The sequence below is a fragment of the Symphalangus syndactylus genome, chromosome 11 (assembly GCF_028878055.3).
Source record: "Symphalangus syndactylus isolate Jambi chromosome 11, NHGRI_mSymSyn1-v2.1_pri, whole genome shotgun sequence".
Lineage (NCBI taxonomy): Eukaryota > Metazoa > Chordata > Mammalia > Primates > Hylobatidae > Symphalangus > Symphalangus syndactylus.
The window spans coordinates 53,436,915-53,462,132 of NC_072433.2; the positions used below are offsets into that span (position 1 = coordinate 53,436,915).

The 25,218-nt window shown below is 48.8% G+C and overlaps 3 protein-coding genes across 4 annotated transcripts in view; 1 reads left to right on the plus strand and 2 right to left on the minus strand.

Moving 5' to 3' along the window:
- Nucleotides 1–909: 909 nt before the first annotated feature.
- FUS (FUS RNA binding protein) lies at nt 910–12,345 on the minus strand. 2 transcript variants are annotated; one of them, XM_055297847.2, is made up of 15 exons: nt 12,247–12,345; nt 10,038–10,062; nt 9,799–9,947; nt 8,477–8,618; nt 8,118–8,290; nt 7,341–7,608; nt 5,673–5,707; nt 4,139–4,171; nt 3,271–3,374; nt 2,712–2,841; nt 2,365–2,466; nt 2,108–2,231; nt 1,664–1,764; nt 1,396–1,543; nt 910–1,116 (listed from the first exon to the last, which is right to left on the minus strand). In XM_055297847.2, exons 1-15 carry the CDS (start codon nt 12,257–12,259, stop codon nt 1,077–1,079), a joined length of 1,587 nt encoding a protein of 528 aa, XP_055153822.1. In that variant the 5' UTR covers nt 12,260–12,345; the 3' UTR covers nt 910–1,076. The 2 variants fall into 2 exon arrangements, with proteins under 2 accessions (XP_055153822.1, XP_055153821.1); XM_055297846.2 differs by having other exon boundaries at nt 8,477–8,621.
- Nucleotides 12,237–25,218, plus strand: part of PRSS36 (serine protease 36) — a 45,302-nt gene continuing 32,320 nt past the window's right edge. Inside the window, exon 1 of the mRNA XM_063611915.1 lies at nt 12,237–12,362. The gene's annotated coding sequence lies outside the window, so the exon portion shown is untranslated. The remainder of the gene's footprint in view (nt 12,363–25,218) is intronic.
- Nucleotides 18,928–19,250, minus strand: LOC129492593 (NADH dehydrogenase [ubiquinone] 1 alpha subcomplex subunit 3-like). Its single transcript, XM_055297853.2, has one exon. The coding sequence runs from the start codon at nt 19,213–19,215 to the stop codon at nt 18,961–18,963; it is 255 nt and encodes an 84-aa protein (XP_055153828.1). The 5' UTR covers nt 19,216–19,250; the 3' UTR covers nt 18,928–18,960.

Here is a 25,218-nt window from a genome sequence, read left to right on the forward strand (position 1 = left end):
AGTACAGGCAGGATGTGAAAGTCACCCAGCCAGACCAGTCTCCTTATAGCAGCTATCTACCCAAGCCCCGTTCACCAGGGCAGCTAGGAAGGGAGTCACTCGCCTCCTTTAAATACAAGCAACTACCTCTACCTTCCTTTCCCAGAAAACCTTCCCCCTTTTTACCATCTCCATTTCCCAAGTCTCTTCTCATTGTAGCATCCTCTTAAGACCTAAGTAAACCAGTCTGGGATAGGAATTTGGCCCCTTCAGGACCTCCTGCATGATGGTTTCAGAATCAAAATGCCATAAAACGGAAATGGAGTCAAGAAATCTTGAGTAGGACTCACTTCCGGCTTTCCCATTTTCTGATTCTGAGAGCCATATTAACTCATGTACTTCCTTCTCAGCCGTCAACTGCCTGGTCTCCCAGGGTTGAAGATTAGATCCTGACTCCACTCCACAAACTCTGCAGCACTCAGTCACTCTCCTTCCTGTGTAAGACCCACAGTGGCTAAGCTCTCTCCACCACGGTCAGATCTGAATACTGCCCCATTTAAATGTAGTTTGTTTGAGCCTCACCATTAAAAGGGCCAAAATATCCAAGAGTTCTTAAAAAGGGATAAACTGCTGCAAATAAACTAAGACCAGTATGCAAATAAATGTGGTAAAGGAAAAATTCCCTATAGCTGGGCAAATTTAGGTCAACACTCATGACATCCCATGTTCTTCATTTCTCTTTTATACATCCAACTTTGCCCATGACAGAGAAGTCTAATCTCTGCTCTCAAGGGTATCATTTGGCCTTCTCCCCTGGAACACTGTATTCCAGTTCCTGCTGGGCAGGGTAATCTGAACAGGAAAACTCCCCACCTTCCTGATGGGGACATCCATCTTCCAGGAAAGTGAAGAGGGCGAAGAGGAACAAAATTTAACTAAAATGGTCATTTTTAATGGGAACCAGAGATATAGTTACAATTACATAGTCCGACACAAAAAAACCCTTGGGTGATCAGGAATTGGAAGGTTACAAAATAACGAGGGTAACACTGGGTACAGGACAAAAAGCTGTTCCAGAACCTGGGGAACCAGGCTAATTAATACGGCCTCTCCCTGCGATCCTGTCTGTGCTCACCCCTGCAAAAAGAAAAAAAAATTAAGTATCCATTATATTTGAGTTACTAGCCTCTCCAAGCCTAGATATCCTGTCTGCCCCTCCTAACCCAGGGAGTACCTTACCTGAAGTGGGTCTACAGATTCACTCCCCCCGAGTTAATTTTCCTTCCCTTTCCACTACTGGTTACCTCAGGTCTTTCCATCTAGCCCTCAAAATGAAACCACTTTCTCAACAAAACCTTGTTATCCTATGGCCTCTGTTCAACTGCTCTACTTTTTTATTCTGATTTAAAGTCTTACCTGGAATCCATCTTGCCAGGGCCAAAGCCACCTCTGTCCCCACCACCCCGGCCCCCTCGGAAGCCTCCACGGTCCCCGCCACGGCCCCGGTAGCCGCCTCGATCATAGCCTCCTCTGCCACCACGACGATCATCCCCGTAGTTACCCCCTAGGACAAAAGAAACAAGATCTATCATATTCCCATTCCCCTGTCTTCCCCAAGCCTCCCCACTAAAAAATTAAGGATTCTTTGGTCCCAGCTCCCTAGCACCAGGTCTGCCTTTCTTACCCATGTGAGAGCCACCTGGTCCCCCTCCTGGGCCATCTGGTTTAGGGGCCTTACACTGGTTGCATTCATTCCTCCAAGAAAAGTTCATATTCTCACAGGTGCTAAGGAGAAGGAAGACAATTAGTCTGGAGTGATGGGGAATAGGCAAGACCTAGAACTAGGAAGAAACTACTACGACTTTAGAGATACAGTGAGGAAACTGAAGCTTCAGAAAGACAAAATGGCTTTGCTTCTCAGAGTCAGGAACAAAAATCATTATTACTGAACCCAATCCATTACCTTTCCCATTACATCAACCTTACCTAGGTAAGCTTTTGACTAAATCTGACCCCAACAGTGTGGCCTTGACATTTTCTTCTTTGGAAAACACGCACATACCTCATTACCATAATATCAAAGAGCACGCATGTAAGAAAACTAAAAAAAAAAAATTGTTTCACTCACGGATTAGGACACTTCCAGTCACCAGCTCGCTGCTGTCCTCCACCGCCACCACCTCCACTGGGAAATCCTCCCCGGCCACCGCCACCACTGCCACCACCTCCATAGCCTCCACGGCCCATGGGTCCTAATGCAGATAGAACAAGTATGGGTCTGCTCCCCCTTCAAGTTTGGTAAACCTAACCCATTCCATGCAAACTTTTACCATCTTCTGCACTCTCCCTATCACCCCTCTGCACCACCAGCAGGTAGCTCCTCACCTCCTCGCCCTCGGCCTCCACGACCATTGCCACCACCCCGATTAAAGTCAGCCCGGCGAGTAGCAAATGAGACCTTGATAGGATTTCCAGAGAATTCTTTACCTAGAGAAATAAAAAATTATCAGGAGACTTTAAATGTAAGACACATTAATCCAAAAATACAAGAGAAGTGTGCCTTTCTCAAACGGTTTATAATCTACTGACACATAAGCAAAAATGAGACTACCTGAAACCGCAGCTAAAGTAAGTGTTAGAAGATTCAAAAGAACCCTCAAACTATGGCTTGTTTCCTAAGGCTTGCTGCCTTATATCCCCAGCCCCACCTCTGCCAGCCTTCTCATACATACCATCAAACCAGTCAATAGCTGCTTTAGCGGAAGGTGGGTCATCAAAAGAGACCGTTGCCTCTCCCTTCAGCTTGCCAGTTTCCCTGTCTGTGTACAAATTAATCATGGGCTGTCCCGTTTTCTTGTTTGTCTGAAGAAGGCAAAATGAGGTAACATCAATTTTAAAGGCTACAGTACTCCCTTTCCATCTTCTTCCTCTAGAACATGAGGTTTATCATTCCCAAACTTCAGCTCCCCTCTTCCCAGTTACTTCTTCCTACCTCACATGCAAACACCGCCATTAAAGAAAACTGTCTCTCACTCCAATATTGAAAGATAAAACTAAAAGTTACTATAGAGTTCCAATCTCAGAGTTTAGGGCACTCTTATCAGTTATACTTTTTGTGTTAAGATAGAACTTCTTTTGTAACTAAGGCTCTTTCCTCAACAAATTATACTGGCAACAACCATTAAAACTTGTTTTTACTGCTGGCAACCATTAAAGACTTGCTTTTACTAATGTGTGAAATCCACAAGCCTGCAACACTGACAGAAAGCACCCACTCCTCTCCCCAAGTACCTTAATAATACCAATCTGCTTGAAGTAATCAGCCACAGACTCAATTGTAACATTCTCACCCAGGCCTTGCACAAAGATGGTGTTGTTGTCTGAATTATCCTGTTCTGCTTGTTGAACAGAGAAAATGCAAATGTGAAAAGGTAAAATAAAAGACATAGGAAAAATAATAAAGCACCTAGTATCCATCAAGCAACTGGTATCATTTGGTTTATGGAAGACAATTGAGAAGAAATCCACATCCCTTGAGTCCCTATATGCCAGCCATGCTGAAAAATTTCAGATTTAGCTTGACAATTATCCTTTGAAACATGTTAACACACAGTATACAGTATGGAAACCAGGGCTCAGGAGTGAAATGCCCAAGACCACACAGAAAAGTCCATCAGTATTTATCAACTTTCAGTTGAAGGTCCCCGAATTAAATAAGAAACCCATTTTACATTCAAATTTAGTACACAAACATCAATACAATCTAAACAAGAGTTCAATGCTTTACTTCATGTAGTCAGGTCTTTCATTCACTAGTTTTGTTCACCAACTTGGACATGATCCACATTTTGAAAAAACCACTGCTGTAAACCATCTGAGTGTGGTCCAGATGCATCAGCATCACTGGGACTTGTTAGAAAGGTAGATTTTCAGGGTCATCTCAGACCTAAATCACTGGGGGTGGAACCCACAAGCCAGGCATTTCTGAGAAATACTTCATAATGAAATACTTCTCACTGCTAACTAAGGATACACCTAACTCCCTTCCTTCTCTACCCCCATTTTTTTCAGTTTCCTTTTTATAATAGTTTCAAAGAACATCCAGGCAGTCTTGGTACCACTTTAGCCACTCTTTTCATGCCACCACCTGTGAACTCACCGGAGTCATGACGTGATCCTTGGTCCCGAGGGCCTTAAGTGACATGGAAAAAAAGAACAAAAAAAAAACAAAAACAAGGAAAAGAGGAGCCATTAGTCAACAGGAAAAAACGGACAAGGAAAAAAATTAACACCAAATCCAAACTTGTAAAATATCATGTAAGTGCTCACAGCCTCACTCCAAACCCTTTCCTGGGTCGCCTGCCCAGAGGAGAAAATTCTAGGCAGGCCCCTTAAGATCTGTAACTTGAGTCTCCACAGAGACAACTCCACACTTCAGAAAATGCTGCCTCCCCCAGCTCAGGCTGGGAAACGTCCTCAGCACAGATGGCAGGGGAAACGGAGACCCATTAAAGTGAACAAACCAACTCAGCTTGGCCCGATTCTCTCACCCGAGAGAAGAGAGATGGGCTCGCCACCAGCCATGCGATGTGCATCCATCCAGTTTCTCCCAACTTTACCACCAGACACTTATCCCTTGTGGAACAATTTTTAATTTCATCTTTAGAAACCATCCTTAAAACCGTGTTATGTTTCCCCGAAACCACATGAAAATAAAAACCATACATAATAGCTATTGTATTTTTTAAGCATGTCCCAGGGAACAGACCAGAAATCTTATTTCCATAATGCAGCCTCTATTTTGTTTTTCCAGAGACCATCTTTGACCAATGTTTATCTGAATTCGCCATATATAAATATTGTACCCACACACAATGACACCTAAGTCATGAACCCAAGCCTTTGGCTTTAAATGTTGAAACAAATCAAGAAACCTTTTGTTAGTTAACCAAACCAGAAAAGTTCCAGCTTACTGGTAGACTTCTCAAATTTTGTCATTTTTCCATGAATTCAGTTTGTGCTGTTTAAGACCTTCCTGGTCCATGAATTCAGTTTGTGCTGTTTAAGACCTGGTTATTTCCCATGAGCCACACATGCTTCCAATCTTTCTTGAAGTAGTGCACATGTTCCTTCCCAGAGCTAGTTTCTATTTGCCCATCTCAGTTAAGTCCATATACATAAAATTGCATTCATTGACACCATTCCGTACTTTGTAAGTGTATACCAACTTCACCATCCTCAGGGCAATGTTACATCCCTCTTCCAGAATTAAAACATTTGGAGGTTGTCTCCCACACACTCACACACACACAAGCCTTGGACACAATGATCAAAAGGATCCTAAAGCCAAGATGGCAGGCACCACGTGTTCCAGCACACACACTCCAGTTTCTCATGATGATGGTCACTAAGTGCCACGTGTGGCGACAGCCCTGTCCCAGGCCTACTAGACCCCTCTTATTAACCTGGGGCAAACCCATTTGGTAAAAGACGACTATTGAGTCTTACCCCTGCCTGCTCCAGGTTAGCACACACCAGGCAACAGGTGGCATTCTACCCTACCCCTTTCTGGAGGTGGTTCTGGACACCTCAAAACCTTTGACATTTAAATTAACACGCTAAGACATCTGCAAATGAACAATCAGACAAAGCATTGCTGGGAGTTGGGAATTTTGGAAACTCTGTTCACTTACCACCAAATTTATTGAAGCCACCACGGTCACTTCCGCTGGAGAAGACAAGTTAGAAGAAAGGACATGAAGCTTCCAACGGCTACAAAAGGGTGTTTTTTGATTTTGTTTAACATTCCCCAAACATGGGTAGGTGTTTTTGGAAAAAGATACAAGTGGCTACTAAAATACATCCCTTCCTGACCACCCCTTGTCTGACCTTTGAGCATGTCACACACACGTGTGCAATTTCTCAGACACAGTTTATAAAGATTTTGCTTTAAAAGGTTATGTATCTATTTCCTCTGGAAAAAAAAATGACCCATTTTCCTTGGTCGTTCTTCCGATGGAGCAGATGTTTTTTTTTCCTCTTGTCGCAAGTGGTTGACAACCAAGTAGTTGGTTTAAAAACCCTACCCAATTTACCCAGAAGACATTTCACACCAGGCTGGGGTAGCCTTGAACACATTTTTGTGGTTTTTGCTTTGAAAGCAGCAAGCAGACCCAACCCCATTCCATAAAAAGTCAAAACCAAAGGCAACTTCCCCTTAAAGCAAGACAAACTTAGCTAAGCTCTGTCCTAACTACTGAGCTGTTTTTGATCTCCCCCGACCCCCGGGGTCACCCCTTCTACACTGCGAGAAGAGCGGAGTATTTTGCAATGTCACCTTTCATACCTGTGGCACATAAAATGCAGAGCAAGTTAACAGTCACATAACAGTTGTTTTTCTTTTTAAAGTTTTGCATTAAACACACGCACACATTTCCTCAATTTTGTTTTCCTCATTTTTGTACGTTTTTGAGATTGCCCCCACCCACCTCTGCATACTTACCATATCCAAACTCGGTTTAAAAATCTACTTTTTCCAAAAACAGTAACACTGACATTCCTCCCCTTTTTCAAGGGAGACAGAGTAGGGTCCTTCAAATCTTATTTACCAACAGATTTGACAAGTGTTTTAACATCAAATCTAAGGTTTTACTTCAAATCAACTTCAGCAGGAAGGAAAGAAGGTCCAGTTGGACAAGCTGATGAATTTTAAGTAACCAGGGGAAGGCAGACAGTGGAACAAATAGGTGGGAGACCACTGTCAAGCCTATTTTTGCCCAAAAGGTCTGCACACTTCAGTCAGTTGGCCCCATAAACCAAGTCACACACAAAATCAATGTCGGTCAAATTAGTGCAAATCAAGCTCATGGATTCAAATGACTATAGAAAACGGGAAGAGTAACCAATTCCTGGAAGCTGAAGTCAGGTTAACCATTACCAACTCCCTGGAGGACACATGGGAATACACATACCAAGTTTCCCTACTATTTCCCAGGAGTGGGATCATCGGTTTCCCTTGCAGAGAAAGAAGTCTTCACTTCCATGTTTCTTGCCTAGGATATCAATGACTCCAATCCATAGGTATCTATGTATGGTTTCTTTTTTCTTTTTTTTTTTTTGGAAACAAGTATCATTACTCAAAATCTCTACTCAGTGGTATGGATGGGAGTTCAGGCTCCCAAGTTCTCACAAAAATAAAATGGGGATCTAAAAAGAAAGTCACTGCCCCCAAATCAAAGCCCCCACAGATCCCTAGACAACAAGAATACTAAACCATGCACTAGGGACTGGCTTCAGGGAGATTCATGCAATCCTCCACACTCCCCACCAAAGATATACTCCCTGGCTCATGAGACACCTACCCCATGCCACCTCTGCCTCCACGGCCACCTCCACGACCTCTGGGTTCATAGCCACCACTGCTGCGGTTGTAACCACCACCACTGCCGCCGCCGCCGCCGCCACCGCCGCCGCCACCACCACCGCCACCCCTGCCACGGCCTCCACGGTCCTGCTGTCCGTAACCACCACCGCCGCCGCTGCCACCTCCGCTACTCTGGTCTTGACTGCCATAACCACCACCACTGCTGCCACCACCACTCATGGAGGATTGATCTTGGCCATAGTTACCTGTGAGAAAAGAAAGAATAGTTAAAAAAAAAAAAAAGATTGTAAAGTAGCACAAAAACGTTTGACAAGTGCCAGGTAATAAAGGACAAAAGAAATTAAAAAGACAGCTAGGAAACAAGACAGGAACCCTCTTTTAGGCTAAAACAGGAGAATACAAATCCTTATAGAAAATGGGCTGCAGACACCGGGCGCGGTGGCTCACGCCTGTAATCCCAGCACTTTGGGAGGCCGAGGCAGGTGGATCACGAGGTCAGGAGATCGACACCACCCTGGCTAACACGGTGAAACCCCGTCTCTACTAAAAATACAAATAATTAGCTGGGCGCCGTGGCAGGCACCTGTAGTCCCAGCTACTCGGGAGGCTGAGGCAGGAGAATGGCGCGAACCCGGGAGGTGGAGCTTGCAGTGAGCCGAGATCCTGCCACTGCACTGCAGCCTGGGTGAGAGACAGAGCGAGACTCCGTCTCAAAAAAAAAAATGGGCTGCAGACAAAGCTGAGGACATCTCACCTCCACCTCCACTGCTGCTGCTGTTGTACTGGTTCTGCTGTCCATAGCCCTGAGGGGGATTATAGCTTTGCTGCTGTCCATAGCTTGGCTGCTGTCCACCATAGCTAGGCTGCTGGCCGTAGCCCCCACTCTGGGGCTGCCCATAGCTGCTGGTCTGAGAACTGCTACCGTAACTAAGGAAAACAAACAAAAAACACAATCACAATCCCAGCATAGCCCCCAATTTCCTTTCACTTTTAGTGGATTCCATTCTCTGTACCCAACACAGGCTCCCCTACCCCAATTACACCTCTGAACTGCTCCTACTGCTGGTCCCTTTATCATTCCTCATCAATTCCCCGACATCAACACCACTGTACCTTCCCGAGGTGCTGCTGGGAGGTGGCTGCTGGCCATAGCCAGGGTAGGAGGACTGCTGCCCGTAAGACGATTGGGAGCTCTGGCTACTGCCATAGCTGCCAGTCGAGCCATATCCCTGGGGAGCTGACTGAGTTCCATAGCCTGCTATGAGGATAAGAAAAAGGGAGTCACAAAAGCCACCTTATGTATCACGATTCCATACATTTTCAAACAAAACCATTTTCTCCATTTCAGAATTGGCCTAAAACTGGTTCTTCCTTTAGAAAATATGCTCTCTTTCATGCTGATGGAAAATAAAAAGAGTCAAAAAAATTAAAAGCCAAAGAAAATAAATGGCAACAGAATCACAAACCAATAAACATTTTTGCGTTTTTTGTTTTGTTTTTGAGATGGGGCTTCAACACACTGCCCAGGTTGGAATGCAGTGGCTGTTCACAGGCATGATAATAGCTCACTGCAGCCCCAAACTGCTGAATTCAAGGGATCCTCCCGCCTCAGCCTCCTCAGTAGCTGGGACTACAGGTGCCACAATGCCCTGTAAAGGACTCAGACCCCAAAGAGTTTTAAGAATTATACACTGTTGCCGGGCGCGGTGGCTCAAGCCTGTAATCCCAGCACTTTGGGAGGCCGAGGCGGGTGGATCACGAGGTCAGGAGATCGAGACCATCCTGGCTAACACGGTGAAACCCCGTCTCTACTAAAAAATACAAAAAAAATTAGCCGGGCGTGCTGGCAGGCGCCTGTGGTCCCAGCTACTCGGGAGGCTGAGGCAGGAGAATGGCGTGAACCCAGGAGGTGGAGGTTGCGGTGAGCCGAGATCGCGCCACCGCACTCCAGCCTGGGGGACAGAGAAAGACTCCGTCTCAAAAAAAAAAAAAAAAAAAAAAAAAAAAGAATTATACACTGTTTCAGGGAAAAGAAATATGGAACGGTGTCAACATTTCAGTGCTGCTCAGGTGTAAGAAAAGCAACATTCAGGGCACTGTGGCTCAGGCCTGTAATCCCAGCACTTTGGGAAGCCAAGGCAGACAGGAGGTCAGGAGTTCCAGACCAGCCTGTCCAACACGGTGAAACCCCATCTCTACTAAAAACACAAAAATTAGCTGGGCGTAGCAGCAGGTGCCTGTAATCCCAGCTACTCAGGAGGCTGAGGCAGGAGAATCATTTGAGCCCGGGAGGCTGATGCTGCAGTGAGCTGAGACAGTACCATTGCACTCCAGCCTGGGCAACAGGACCAGACTCTGTCTCCAAAAAAAAAGAAAAAAAAAGAAAAGCAATATTCATAAACAGTAGAAGAGGTGACCCGCTGAGAGAGACTCACTGTTCTGGCTCTGGCCATAAGAATAGCTGCTCTGGCCATAGCCTGAAGTGTCCGCGGACTGGCTATAACCGCTGTAACTCTGCTGTCCGTAGGGCTGACTGCTCTGCTGGGAATAGCCCTGCCCGGGCTGGGTGGGGTAGGCCCCATAGCTAGATAAAAGGAAAACCAGCGTGATCAGAAAACATGGCTTGACCACCCTTGCCCTCTACAAACTCTGGAAGCCCAAAAATAGCACTCACCTTTGGGTTGCTTGTTGGGTATAATCTGCAAAAGAAAAATACAATCACATTATCTTCAGCTGCCACTCTGAAAGAGTTGAATTAAAGCTAAATTCCTTAACTCAAGCACTGATGAATAAATAGGACCACGTAGGCCAGGCACGGTGGCTCATGCCTGTAATCCCAGCACTTTGGGAGGCCGAGGTGGGTGGATCACTTGAGGTCAGGAATTCGAGACTGGCCTGACCAACATGGTGAAGCCCCATCTCTAATAAAAACACAAAAAATTAGCCAGGCATAGTGGCGCACGCCTGTAATCCCAGCTACTCGGGAGGCTGAAGCAGGAGAATCGCTTGAACCTGGGAGGCAGAGGTTGCAGTGAGCCGAGATCGCGCCATTGCACTCCAGTCTGGCAACAGAGCGAAGACTCCATCTCAAAAAAAATAAATAAAAATAGGACCATTTTGCAACAAAGGGCATAAAATTCCTCCATGAGACACTGGTTGAAAAGAGGAGCAAACTGGCGTTATCAGCCAAGTGTTCTTACAATAAAGAAAAAGTGAAGAAAATGCAAGTTTCTACAGAGTCTCAGAAGCCTTAACCACTGGAAAAACCACGGTCTTGTGGACATCCACAATTTTCTGCAAGCCCAATTCATGTCAGTGATTGCTCTAAAACATCGCGCATTCATTTCATCCACCTATGAGAAAGCCATTAATGCCAGGAGTCAAAAGAGACTAACTCGCCCAACGTCGCAGAGCTACCAAGTGGCACAGGTTTGAATTCGAACAGTGTTCAGATTGTGGCCTCTGCTCTCTCAGCCCACACCCACAGAATAAGAAAGTCTCAAAAAAGGCCATTCTTCACTCTTTGACCAATCCCGGAGATGAAGTGGGCTTTTCAGTGCAAAGCCAGAGAATCAAAAGAGCCCTTAGACCCCAAATGACAAGAGATCATCCAACTGCTCGCCTTAGGAAACGAAACTCAACAGGTACTGGAGTCCCCAGCCCTGGGGCTCCAGATGGTTCCGTTTTCTCACCTACCCTGCCTTCCCCCAGCGAACCAAAAGCAACAAAAGCGCTTTTGAAACGCCCCATTTAAGATATACGAACAACATCAACTCATCCTCCCAGCACAGGAAACGTGGCGCTTGCCCCGCAGGAAAAGGGAAAGGACCAGGAGAGAGTATGGCCTCGGGCGGCCGTTATTCTCCGTCCCTATCACAGAAAAAAGAAATTTAGACCAGGCGTGGTGGCTCACGCCTGTAATCCCGACACTTTGGGAGACCGAGGCGGGCGGATCACCTGAGGTCGGCAGTTCGAGACCAGCCTGACCAACACGGTGAAACCCCACCTCTACTAAAAAACACAAAAATTAGCCGGGCTGTGGTGGCGGGCGCCTGTAATCCCAACTACTCAAGAGGCTGAGGCAGGAGAATCACTTGAACCCAGGAGGCGGACGTTGCAGTCAACTGAGATCGCACCACTGCACTCCAGCCTGGGCGACAGAGTAAGACCGTGTGTCAAAAAAAAAAAGAAAAGAAAAAAATTTAGGCGGGAAAAACTCTCGGGGCCTGTCCCCAAGTCCGTTGGTCGAACCCTGACCGCCGCCGCCAAACCGTTAAGCGGGAGCGCGGCCACGATCCCGAGCCTCCGCCCCCAGCCGCGTGGCAACCGAGGCGGGAACGGAACGGTCCCGCCCATTCGCGGACCACTGAGGGACAAGGCTCACACCGGACGCGCGCCGCCGAGTCTTCCGCGAAGGGTCTCGCGACAAAAAGCTAAATCAACACGAGACGGGGAAGGGGTACCCGCGCCGCGAAGGGGGAGGGGCCCGCAGAGCGCGTGCGCGCCGCGAATGCCCGGATGCAGCACTGCGACAAAGCGGGCCCGAGCGCCGGGCCGGGAGTTGGGGGTGGCGAGGCCACGGAGAATGGGCGTTTTCCACCCTCACTTGACGCTTCAAACCCCTAAGAAGCGTCCCTCCCAACGCCCACCCCCAGCAAACTGACTGCGAAGAGAAGACTTCCCGCCCCACGCGCGAGGGCCAGAGGAGCGAAACAAAATGGCGACACCAGCCTCCTCCAGTTACCCCTCTCCGCGGCTTCCCGCCTCAGGGGCTCCAAAGAATCCCACACGGGATCGCCGCCCCGGTCCCACTGAAAATGAAAAGCCCAGCTGGGAGACCTCGGCCCGGTACGCCGCCGCCGTCGCCTCGCGCCCTTACCTACCGTTTGAGGCCATGTCCGCGCACGCGCGCACAGGCAAGCAAGCAACGAAGTTCCTACACCTTCGAGCGCCGACGCCTGGAGGACTGAGCAGCCCCGCCTCCTGCGTCGAAGCTTAAGTATGCACCGCCGCCTACGCACCGCGCAGGCGCGCACCAAACGCGGAAGAGCAGGGGGAGGCAGGAACGCACTCCGCCCCCTTCCTAGGGCAGGTAGAGGGTCCGAGCGGGCAGAAGGGAAACGAGTTAACTAGAATCATGCGAATACTATACATAATCATATTTTTTGAGAAAGAATCCCTCTCTCCTCGGCAGGACTAGCCCACGATCTAACTCCACCCCCATGAAGGCACAGTGGTACGGCCTGAGTGCCTGCTGGGGGCGGGGCGGGGCGGGGTGTGTTGTCCGGGCGGCTGGGGACGAAACTGGAGTCACAGCCGGGAGTAGCGGGGTGGAACCGAGATTGCTGTGGCCGGGCCCCTTCGCTGGGCCCCGCTTTCACCCAGGATGGCGAGCTCCTGCCTTCCGCCCTCTTGCCGCTGTATGGGGCGTCTCGTCCCCGCGGCTCCAGCTTCCCTCGTCGGCAACACACTGGCCCCTCCCTCTCCTGCGCCCTGGGGTTGACTTCGTCGTCTTTCGGGGTTGCTTTGCCTTTCGGCCTTTCTGGGGTTCGGGGATTATGACGTTTGACCTGAAAGACAGCAGGGATTTCGGCCGGGACCCCTGAGCCCTGGGCTCGTCCAGCGCTGGTCTCTCACCCGGACCCTCACGGTTTTGCCCCTGGGGAGGCACGGGACGGAACAGCCCGGGCCATCCTTGGGACCAGAGAGGGTTGACCTCAGATGGAGGGTACCAGGCTTTTCTCAGGGACCTCCTTTTTATTTTTCTGAAGGCCTACCAGGGCGATCCCAGAAATAAAACGTGTATAAGGCTTAAGTGGTTTCAAAATGCACAGATAATTTCCTTCTCATCAGTCTTAAGAAGGAAATAAAGACAGGCTGGGCGCGGTGGCTCACGCCTGTAATCCCAGCACTTTGGGAGGCCGAGGCGGGTGGATCATGAGGTCAGGGGATCGAGACCATCCTGGCTAACTCAGTGAAACCCCGTCTCTACTAAAAATACAAAAAATTAGCCGGGCGAGGTGGCAGGCGCCTGTAATCCCAGCTGTCGGGAGGCTGAGGTAGGAGAATGGCCTGAACCCGGGAGGCGGAGCTTGCAGTGAGCCGAGATCGCGCCACTGCACTCCAGCCTGGGCAACAGAGCCAGACTGCATCTCAAAAAAAAAAAAAAAAAGAAGGAAGTAAAGACATCTCCGTTTTCTAGATAAGGAAAGTGAGACTCAGAGACCCAATTGTGCCTGATACAGGGCAGCTAAGAGGAGTCGTGATTCGAATCCAGGTCTTGTAACTGCAAAACACTCTCCTCTTTTTGGTGGCATGAATGCTGGAGTGTTTGGTTGCCTTTTCACTTCCTGTGAGAGCAAAAGCAAAAAGAAACATTCAAATTAACTTGCAACTTGCACTTTTATCAGCCTTGCCTGGAGAAGGCAATTTGGAACTACTGAATAAAACAAGACAAAAGACGTTAATTCCTGATACATAGGCATGCAGGTTTTCCTTCCCAACTTAACCTTTCAGCGGGATTTCAGAAGGTCCTTTGAGGGTTGGACACGTCTTTCTAGAGAAACAATGAGGGCTATGCGCTGGGCCCGCCCACAAATTAAGCCCCACTAAGCCCTTGACTTAAGCCCTAAAGGCCCTGAATATGCCAATATCCACTCCACCGCCATTGGAAGGAGAGTTCAACTCTCCAGTGAGAGCAAAAGAAAGGAAGTCCACCCTTATTCATGCATTAAGTTACAAATACTTATTTAGCACCTAGTATGTTCCAGGCACTGTTCTGGGCACTGGGTATGCATTCATGTACAAAGCAGATGAAGCTAACATTTAATAATAAAGCTGACCGGGCGCGGTGGCTCACACCTGTAATCCCAGCACTTTGGGAGGCCGAGGCGGGTGGATCACGAGGTCAGGAGTTTGAGACCAGCTGGCCAACATGGTGAAACCCCGTCTCTACTAAAAATACAAAAATTAGCCGGGCGTGGTCCGCGCACCTGTAATCCCAGCTACTCAGGAGGCTGAGATGGGAGAATCGCTTGAACCTAGGAGGCGGAGGTTGCAGTGAGCCAAGACGTGCCACTGCACTCCAACCTGAGCGACAGAGCAAGACTGTCTCAAAACAAATAATAATAAAGCCGACATTTAATAATGATATATATTGTGCTCATCTATAATATGTAATAGCTAACACTTTAACAAGACTTACAGTCAGGCACTGTTCTTTTTTTTTTTTTTTTTTTTGAGACGGAGTCTCGCTCTGTCGCCCAGGCTGGAGTGCAGTGGCGCGATCTCAGCTCACTGCAACCTCCGCCTCCCAGGTTCACGCCATTCTCCTGCCTCAGCCTCTCCGAGTAGCTGGGACTACAGGCGCCCGCCACCACGCCCGGCTAATTTTTTTGTATTTTTAGTAGAGACGGGGTTTCACCGTGGTCTCGATCTCCTGACCTCGTGATCCGCCCGCCTCGGCCTCCCAAAGTGCTGGGATTACAAGCGTGAGCCACCGCGCCCGGCCGCTCAGGCACTGTTCTGACTGAGTAAACTCTTGATTTTATTTTTCACAACAAAAGGCTGATGTGAGGATGACATTTTATCTTTTTTTTGGGGGGGGGGACACGGTCTCACTCTGTCACCCAGGCTGGAGTGCAGGGGCGCCATCTCGGCTCACTGCAACATCCACCTCCCAAGTTCAAGCGATTCTACCACCTCAACCTCCCAAGTAGCTGGGAGTACAGGTGTGTGCCACCACACCCAGCTAATGTTTGTATTCTTAGTAGAGACGGGGTTTCACCATGTTGGCCAGGCTGGTCTCAAACTCCTGGCCTCAGATGATCCTCCTGCCTTGGCCTCCCAAATTGCTGGAATTACAGGTGTGAGCCACCGCACCCTGCTAAGGATGACATTTTACAGATGAAGAAATAAGCATAGAAAGACAGTTGACTGGGCACAGTGGCTCACACCTGTAATCCCAGCACTTTGGGAGGCCAAGGAGGGCAGATCACAAGGTCAGGAGTTCGAGACCAGCCTGACCAACATGGTGAAACTCCATCTCTACTAAAAATGCAAACATTAGCCGGGCATAGTGGCACGCACCTGTAGTCCCAGCTACTCAGGAGGCTGAGGCAGGAGAATCACTTGAACCCGGGAGGCGGAGGTTGCAGTGAGCCGAGATCGCGCCACTGCACTGCAGCCTGGATGATAGAGCAAGACTCCGTCTCAAAAAAAAAAGAAAGACAGAAAGTTATGCTGAAGCTACACAGGAAGTGGCAAAGCTAGGTTCCCAAGCCAGGTAGCCTGCTCTTAACCCCTGTGCTTCAGCAAACATTGCCTGAGCACTGCATAGTATGTTCCAATCATGGGGCCGACTGGATGGATGTGAATAAAAAAAAAGCTCAGTTCCTAAACCACAGGACCAGCCAGTGGGTAAATGTGGGTGAGACACACAGACCACAAAGTGTACTTGAGTGTAGTAAGTGCCATCACATGGAATCAAAGACTGGAAACCCTGCCAGCAGAGAAAGTCATCCATCAGGTGGACAGCCACAGAACACTAAAGAGAGACGGTAACACTGAAGCCAAGCCTTACTGGATAAGTAGAAGTTTGCCAAGCAGCAAGGGAGGAAAAGCTATAATAGGCAGAACTGCAAAGACAAAGGCACAAGTGGGGAAGACACTGAGGCAGAGTTCAGGCTCCAACTGTGACTCTGGGCCGGGCACGGTGGCAGATGAGACTCGGTCTCAAAAAAAAAAAAAAAAAATTGTGACTCTGAAAGATTACATCAAATGGCCATTTCTTTCTTTCTTTCTTTCTTTCTTTCTTTCTTTCTTTCTTTCTTTCTTTCTTTCTTTCTTTCTTTTGAGATGGAGTCTTGCTCTGTCACCCAGGCCGGAGTGCAGTGACGTGATCTCAGCTCACTGCAACCTCTGCCTCCCAGGTTCAAGCAATTCTTGTGCCGCAGCCTCCCGAGTGGCTGAGATTACAGGCATGCATCACCATGCCCAGCTAATTTTCCTATTTTTAGTAGAGACGGGGTTTCACCATATTGCCCAGGCTGTTCTGGAACTCCTGACCTCAAGTGATCCACCTGCCTCAAATGTTTTAATTTTTTTAACTAGTTGCCAACACTAACAATAGTGGGCCATTCCAGGCCCACTTCCATAGGGCAAGGGTCAGCTGAAGTGAGACACTGTCACCGTTAGCTGCCATATGTGCTTTAAGTTCACCATAAATGTCTTATTTACTTCCTATCTCTGACAGGAAAGTCAATGTTAATTTTTTCTTTTTTGAGACAGGGTCTTGCTATGTTGCCCAGGCTGGTCTTGAACTCCTGGGCTCAAGGGATCCTCCCAAAGTACTGTGATTAAAGGTGTGACCACCACACCCAGCTTCAATTAACATGTATATCAGATATTGAGCCAGGTGTGTTGGCTCACACCTGTAATCCCAGCACTTTGGGAGGCTGAGGTGGGCAGATCATGAGGTCAGGAGTTCGAGACCAGCCTGACTGACGTGGTGAAACCCCATCTCTACTAGAGATACAGAAATTGGTCGGGAGTGGTGGCGCGTATCTGTAGTCCCAGCTACTTGGGAGGTTGAGGCAGGAGAATCGCTTGAGCCAGGGAGGCAGAGGTTGTGGTGAGGAGAGATTGTGCCATTGTACTCCAGCCTGGGCGACAGAGCAAGACTCTATCTCGCCGGGCGCGGTGGCTCACGCTTGTAATCCCAGCACTTTGGGAGGCCGAGGCGGGCGGATCACGAGGTCAGGAGATCGAGACCACGGTGAAACCCCGTCTCTACTAAAAATACAAAAAAAATTAGCTGGGCGTGGCGGTGGGCACCTGTAGTCCCAGCTACTCGGAGAGGCTGAGGCAGGAGAATGGCATGAACCCAGGAGGCGGAGCTTGCCATGAGCTGAGATCACACCACTGCACTCCAGCCTGGGCGACAGAGTGAGACTCCATCTCAAAAAAAAAAAAAAAAAAAGACTCCATCTCAATAAAAAAAAAAAACATGTATATCAGATATTGATTTTTTTTTTTTTTTTTTTTTTGAGACAGAGTCTCACTCTGTCACCCAGGCTGGAGAGCAGTGGTGCAATCTCAGCTGACTGCAACCTCTACTTCCCAGGTTCCAGCAATTCTCTTGCCTCAGCCTCCTGAGTACCTGGGATTACAGATGTGCACCACCACACCCGACTAATTTTTTTAGTAGAGATGAGGTTTCCCTATGTTGGCCAGGCTGGTCTCGAACTCCTGACCTCAAATGATCTGCCTGCCTTGGCCTCCCAAGTGCTGGGATTAGAGGCATGAGCCACCGCACCCGGCTCAGATATCCAGATATTTATTTAGTTAGTTAGTTTTAATTTATTTATTTAATTTTTTTGTTTGTTTGTTTGTTTTTTTAAGATGGAGTCTCGCTCTGTCACTAAGGCTGGAGTGCAGTGGCACGATCTCAGCTCACTGCAACCTCCACCTCCAGAGTTCAAGCAATTCTCTGCCTCAGCGTCCCGCATATCTGGGATTACAGGCGCCCATCATTGCGCCTGGCTAATTTTTTGTATTTTTAGTAGAAACAGGGTTTCACCATCTTGGCCAGTCTGGTCTTGAATTCCTGACCTCGTGATCTGCCCGCCTCGGCCTCCCAAAGTGCTGGGATTACAGGCATGTGCCACCGTGCCAGGAAGTTACATATATATATATATATATTTATTTATTTATATTTATATATATTTTTTTGAGATGGAGTCTCGCACTGTTGCCTGGGCTGGAGTGCAATGGCGCGATCTCGGCTCACTGCAATATCCACCTCCCAGGTTCAAGCGATTCTCCTGCCTCAGCCACCAAGTAGCTGGAATTACAGGCACCCGCCACCACGCCTGGCTAATTTTTTTTTTTTTTTTTTTTTTTTAGTAGAGACAGGGTTTCACTATGTTGGCCAGGCTGGTCTCAAACACCTGATCTCGTGATCCACCCGCCTCAGCCTCCCAAAGTGCTGTTACAGGCATGAGCCACTGCGCCCAGCCCCGGAATTTATTTTTTAAAGACGAAGTCTCATTTTCTTGGCCAGTTTTGTCTTGAACCCCTGTCCTCAAGCAATCTTCCTGCCTCGGCCTCCCAAAGCGCTAGAGTTACAGTTACAGGTATAAGCCACTGTGCCTGGCCTAGATCAGATATTTAATGCAATTTTTCTTTTTCTTTTTTTTTTTTTTTGAGGGGGAAGGGGTTGGTTTTCACATTTTTTTTTTTTTTTTTTTTTTTTTTTGAGACAGAGTCTTGCTCTTTCACCCAGGCTGCAGTGCAGTGGCGCGATCTCGGCTCACTGCAGGCTCCGCCCCCCGGGGTTCACGCCATTCTCCTGCCTCAGCCTCCCGGGTAGCTGGGACTACAGGCACCCGCCACCTCACCCGGCTAATTTGTTGTATTTTTTAGTAGAGACAGGGTTTCACCGTGTTAGCCAGGATGGTCTCGATCTCCTGACCTCGTAATCCGCCCGCCTTGGCCTCCCAAAGTGCTGGGATTACAGGCATGAGGCACAGCGCCCAGCCGGTTTTCACATTTTTAGTGGGAGCCATGGGAGGGTCCTCCTCTGTCAGTGGAGGTGCTCACAATTTCTTCAGCCACTCCAAACTGGGGTCTTGGGGGTCCTGGGGGTGGCTGGGCACTTTGGGCGTGTTCCCATCATTGCAGACAGGCACTGGGTAGTTATAGGGCATTGCCTCATTGATCATGATGGAGTACTTGGTGTAGGGGCTAAGTGGGGGTAGAATTACAGTGAGGCTCCGGATGACGAAGGACATGACCAGCACTGGCTCCTTGGCCCAGGAAATCTCGAGGAAGGTGCTGAGTCTCGTGGCCATCTTGGTCTCGGTGGTGACGACAGCAGCCTTTTTTTTTTTTTTTTTTTTTTTTTTTTTTTTTTTGAGACGGAGTCTCGCTCTGTCGCCCAGGCTGGAGTGCAGTGGTGCAATCTCGGCTCACTGCAAGCTCCGCCTCCCGGGTTCACGCCATTCTCCTGCCTCAGCCTCTCCGAGTAGCTGGGACTACAGGCGCCCGCCACTACGCCCGGCTAATTTTTTGTATTTTTAGTAGAGACGGGGTTTCACCATGGTCTCCATCTCCTGACCTCGTGATCCGCCCGCCTCGGCCTCCCAAAGTGCTGGGATTACAAGCGTGAGCCACCGCACCCGGCCAGCAGCCTTTTTTTTTTTGAGATTGAGTCTTGCTCTGTCACCCAGGCTGGAGTGCAGTGGCGCGATCTCGGCTCACTGCCACCTCCGCCTCACAGGTTCAAGCAATTCTCCTGCCTCAGGCTCCCCAGTAGCTGGGATTATAGGCACGTGCCACCACGCCCAACTAATTTTTTTATGTTTAGTAGAGATGGGGTTTCACCATGTTGGCCAGGCTGGTCTCGAACTCCTGACCTCATGATCTGCCTGCCTCGGCCTCCCAAGTGCTGGGATTACAGGCGTGAGCCACCACGCCTGGCCTCTTTTTTTTTTTTCTTTTGAGTTAGTATCTCAATCTGTCGCCCAGGCTGGAGTGCAGTGATGCAATCAAAGCTCACTGCAGCCTCAAATTCCTGGGTTCAAGCAATCCTCCAAACTTGGCCTTACCAGCATCTGGGACTACAGGCTTGCACCACCATGCCCAGCCTCTATTTGGGATTTTGTTTTTGTTTTTGTTTTTTTTTTTGAGACGTAGTCTCGCTCTGTCGCCCAGGCTGGAGTTCAGTGGCACGATCTCAGCTCACTGCAAGCTCCGCCTCCCGGGTTCAAGCGATTCTCCTGCCTCAGCCTCCAGAGTAGCTGGGACTACAGGCGCCCACCATCACGCTTGGCTAATTTTTTTGTATTTTTATTTTTATTAGAGATGGGGTTTCACCGTGTTAGCCAGGATGGTCCCAATGTCCTGACCTCGTGATCTGCCCGCCTCAGCCTCCCAAATTGCTGGGATTACAGGTGTGAGCCACTGTGCCCGGCCTCTATTTGGGTTTCTTTTTTTTTCTTTTTTTTTTTTTTTTTTTTTTTTTGAGACGGAGTCTCGCTCTTCCACCCAGGCTGGAGTGCAGTGGCGCGATCTCGGCTCACTGCAGGCTCCGCCTCCCGGGGTTCACGCCACTCTCCTGCCTCAGCCTCCCGCGTAGCTGGGACTACAGGCACCTGCCACCTCGCCCGGCTAATTTTTTTTTTTGTGTATTTTTTAGTAGAGACGGGGTTTCACCGTGTTAGCCAGGATGGTCTCGATCTCCTGACCTCGTGATCCGCCCGCCTTGGCCTCCCAAAGTGCTGGGATTACAGGCGTGAGCCACTGCGCCCGGCCCCTATTTGGGTTTCTAAAAAAGAAAGAGGGCCAGGCCCAGTGGCTCATTCCTGTAATGCCAGCACTTTGGGAGGCCGAGGCAGGAGGATCATTTAATAACATAGTGAGACCCTGTCTCTACAAAAAAAAATAAAAAATCATCTGGGTTTGGCGGTGTGTGACTGTGGTCCCAGCTACTTGGGAGGCTGAGTCGGGGGCAGGGGGGTGGGGTACTATCCAAGAGGTCAAGGCTGCAGTGAGCTATGACTGTGCCACTGTACTCCATCCTGAACAACAGAGTGAGACCCTGTCGCAAAAAAAAAAAAAAAAAGAAAAAGAAAAAAGAAAAGAGAAGGAGAACAGTTAGGGATATATATATATATATATGTTTACTTATGCATAAAATATCTCTGGAAGAAGAAAAACAAGTCATAGCCTATTTCTGAGGAAGGAATCTGGGGAACTTGGGGTCAAAGATTGAAGGAAATTCACTTTTCCTAGATCCTTTTATATTTTAATTTTTCATTATGTGCATATAATGACCAATTTAAAAGCAAACTGACTCCTACAATGCACCACAGCATGGTAGGTGAGGAGGGTATTATACAGGGTAAGACCAGCCACAGGGGAAGAGTGATTACTTTTGCAGTGAGTAGGGTGGGTCAGCCTTCACTGAGGAGTTGACTTTTTTTGTTTTTTTGAGACAGAGTCTCACTCTGTCGCCCAGGCTAGATAGAGTGCAGTGGAGCGATCTCGGCTCACTGCAAGCTCCGCCTCCCGGGTTCACTCCATTCTCCTGCCTCAGCCTCCCAAGGGTAGGGAGTAGCTGGGACTATAGGCGCCTGCCACCAAGCCCGGCTAATTTTTTGTATTTTTAGTAGAGATGGGGTTTCACCGTGTTAGCCAGGATGGTCTCGATCTTCTGATCTTGTGATCCGCCCGCCTCGGCCTCCCAAAGCGCTGGGACTACAGGCGTGAGCCACCGCGCCAGGCTTTTTTTTTTTTTTTTTGAGATAGGGTCTCTCCCTGTCGCCCAGGCTGGAGTACAGTGGCACAATCTCTGCTCAGTGCAGCCTCAATCTCTTGGGTTCAAAAGATCATCCCACCTCAGCCTCCCCAGCAGCACACACCACCACGCCCCAGTAATTTTTGTTTTTCTGTAGAGACTGGGCCCAGGCTGGTCTCAAACTCCTGGGCTCAAGCAATCCTCCTGAGCAACTGTGCCCAGTGAGGAGTTGACATTTCAGCTGAATGAATGAAGCATTTCTCAGTACAAAAACTGTATGAACAGAAGGGAGCAAGCTTGACCCAGAGCCTGTCCTGGCCAGGCACTTTAGCTGGGTTCTTGTATGTATTTATATTTTAGAGACAGGACCTCGTTCTGTTGCCCGGGCTTCTTGAGTGCAATGGTGTAATCATAGCTCACTCTAACCTCGAACTCCTGGCCTCAAGCAGTCCTCCCACCTCAGCCTCCCAAAGTGCTGGGACCACAGACATGTGCCACTGCCCCAGCTGTGTCCCTGTAGAAGGGCAAGGGAGGAAGAGCAGACATGTAAAAGGGCAAGGGAGGAAGAGCAGGCAAGGCCCTCCCCTCAGGAGCACTCTGGCCTGGGGAGCAGCATGGAGGGATGGTGAGAGAGTGGCTCGGGCCAGACCCAGGCCCCACCTCTAGCCTGCTGCACATCTTTGTGCAAATTAGGAAAAGGCATCGCTTCCTCCAGGCAGAACCCCCCCCCCGCACTCTGCCCCAGGGCCCAAGGCTTGGGGAGGAGAGCAGGAGCTGAATTTTACTCGGCCCCATTTCAGCTCTGGACAGAGGATTTCATGCAGGACAAAACGGTCACACTCCTAAGCAGAGGCCCTGAGGTATGAGACAACCTGCTATTTCACATCACTCAAAACGACAGGCGTGGGGTTGCTCACACCTCTAATCACAGCAATTTGGGAGGCAAAAGCATGTGGATTTCTTGAGTCCAGGAGTTCAAGACCCCAGGTTGGTCTTGAACATGGCAAAACCAGTCTCTACAAAAAATACAAAATTCGCCAGGCTTGGTGGTGCACGCCTGTGGTCCCAGCTACTCAGGAGGCTGAGGTAGAAGGATCTCTTAAGCCCCGGAGGCAGAGGTTGCAATGAGTAGAGATTGCACCACTGCACTCCAGCCTGGGAGACAGAGCAAGAACTGTCTCAAAAAAAAGCAACTTCTACTAGGAATATTAAATGACATTTCCATCTGCAAATTACCCATAACTGGGCCTAGAACATAGTGGGCATGAATAAATGACCTTTTCTCTCTCACTCGTCCTTCAAGATGTACTGCTTCAAGCAAGAAATAATTGCTTTATTATCTGCTTGGGCAGTGCCCAGGACAGGAAGTGCCCCTGTCTGCATGGGGCCAACTCAGATTTTGTGTCTCTAGGAGAGGTTGTCATGGTAAACAGACTGGGAAAGTAAATGCTGGGCAGATAATTGGCCTGTGCTAAGAAAAGACCTGCTTGGACCAGCTGGAAAAGAGCAACACAGTGCTGGGTCTGAGGGAAAACTGCAGAAAGTCCCCCTGGAGGCAGGAAAAGGGCCTGGGGCAAGGTACGCAATAGTCACAGTGATAGATGGGAAATTGACCAATCATTGTGCCAGGTCTATTTCCAAACAGGTCAAAAGTGCCAGGGAAACAAATTGAGCATCCTGGTACCTGGTTTGCAAAAATGCAGTGTGGCCAGGCACAGTGGCTGACACCTGTCATCCCAGAGCTTTGGGAGGCTGAGATGATGGGGGATATCACTTGAGCCCAGGAGGTCAAGGCTGTAGTGAGCTATGATTGAACCACTGTACTCCAGCCTGGGCCACAGAACAAAACTCTGTTTCTCAAAGACAAAAACAAAAGTGTGCCAGGCACTGTGGCTCACTCCTGTAATCCCAGCACTTTGGGAGGCCAAGGCAGGAGGATCACCTGAGCTCAGGAGTTCGAGAACAGCCTGACTAACATGGTGAAATCCTGTCTCTACTAAAAATACAAAAATTAGCTGGGCGTAGTGGCGCGTGCCTGTAGTCCCAGCTACTCAGGAGGCTGAGGTGGGAGAATCGCTTGAACCCGGGAGGCAGAGGTTGCAGTGAACCGAGATGGCGCTACTGCACTCCAGCCTAGGCAACGGAGACACTGTCTCAAACAAACAAACAAAACAAAAGTGTAACTTAGGCCGGGCGCGGTGGCTCACGCTGTCTTCCCAGCACTTTGGGATGCCGAGGCAAGCAGATCACCTGAGGTCAGGAGTTTGAGACCAGCCTGGCCAACATGGTAAAATCCTGTCTCTACTAAAAATACAAAAAGTTAGCTGGGCATGGTGGCAGGCGCCTGTAATCCCAGCTGCTTGGGAGGCTGGGTCAGGAGAATCACTTGAACCCGGGAGGCGGAAGTTGCAATGAGCCTAGATCACGCCATTGCACTCCAGCTTGGGCAACAAGAGTGAAATTCTGTCTCAAAAAAAAAAAGTGTGAAGTAAAAGGATCTGTTAACAATTCCATATCATTTGCCTTTTTCAAGGACTCTGGGCTATAGATTCCCTAGCTCTAAATAGGAGAAGGGAGAAGAGTGAGAGAGGGTATCAGTACAGGGGCTTCTGAATAAATACGCAAAAGAACGAAGAAACTTCTTTATGCTTAAGGCCAAGCTCAGTGGCTCACACCTGTAATCCCAGCACTCTGGGAGGCCAAGGTTGGAGGATCACTTGAGCCCAGGAGTTCGAGATCAGCCTGGGCAACATAGCCAGACCCAGTTTCTACAAAAACTTTAAAAAATTAGGCCAGGCGCAGTGGCTCATGCCTGTAATCCCAGCACTTTGGAAGGCCGAGGCGGGAGGATCACCTGAGGTCGGGAGTTGGAGACCAGCCTAACCAACATGGAGAAACCCCGTCTCTACTAAAAAAATACAAAATTAACCGGGCATGATGGCCCATGCCTGTAATCCCAGCTACTTGGGTGACTGAGGCAGGGGAATCACTTGAACCCAGGAGGAAGAGGTTGCGGTGAGCCAAGATCGCGCCATTACACTCCAGCCTGGGCAATAAGACTGAAACTCCGTCTCAAAAAAAAAAACAAAAATTAGCTGGGCACGGTGGTACATGCCTGTAGTCCCAGCTACTGGGGAGGCTGAGGAGGGAGGATCATTTAAGCCCAGGAGTTCAAGGCTGCAGTGAGTCGTGATTGCGCCACTTCAGCCTGGGCGACAGAGAGAGACTCTGCTTCAAAGAAAAGAAAAAAAAGAAACTTGTTTATGTTTGACCCTGCAAGGTGATTTCAACCCTAACATGCCAAATATGTATGTATACTTTTTTCCAGATTAATTTGCAAATATTTCCAGGAAGATACATGTAAAACTACTGAGAAGAGTTCTGACTTTCTCTGTGGGACAGGTAAAACAAAAATTACACACGTTTGGCCAGGCGCAGTGGCTCACACCTGTAATCCCAGCACTTTGGGAGGCCGAGGTAGGCAGATCACAAGGTCAGGAGTTCGAGACTAGCCTGGCCAACATGGTGAAACCCCATCTCTACTAAAAATACAAAA

Bases quoted from the DNA above. Each gene is read 5' to 3' on its own strand.
- FUS (XM_055297846.2), bottom strand. The intron at 5,708-7,340 runs GTAGGTGTCTCA...TGTCTTCTCCAG, and splicing joins GGAGGCAGAGGTGGCATGGG to CGGAAGTGACCGTGGTGGCT. The intron at 1,765-2,107 runs GTGAGTGAAACA...CCTTCTCCTTAG, and splicing joins GACTGGAAGTGTCCTAATCC to CACCTGTGAGAATATGAACT.
- LOC129492593 (XM_055297853.2), bottom strand. From the start codon at position 19,215: ATGGCCACGAGACTCAGCACCTTCCTCGAGATTTCCTGGGCCAAGGAG.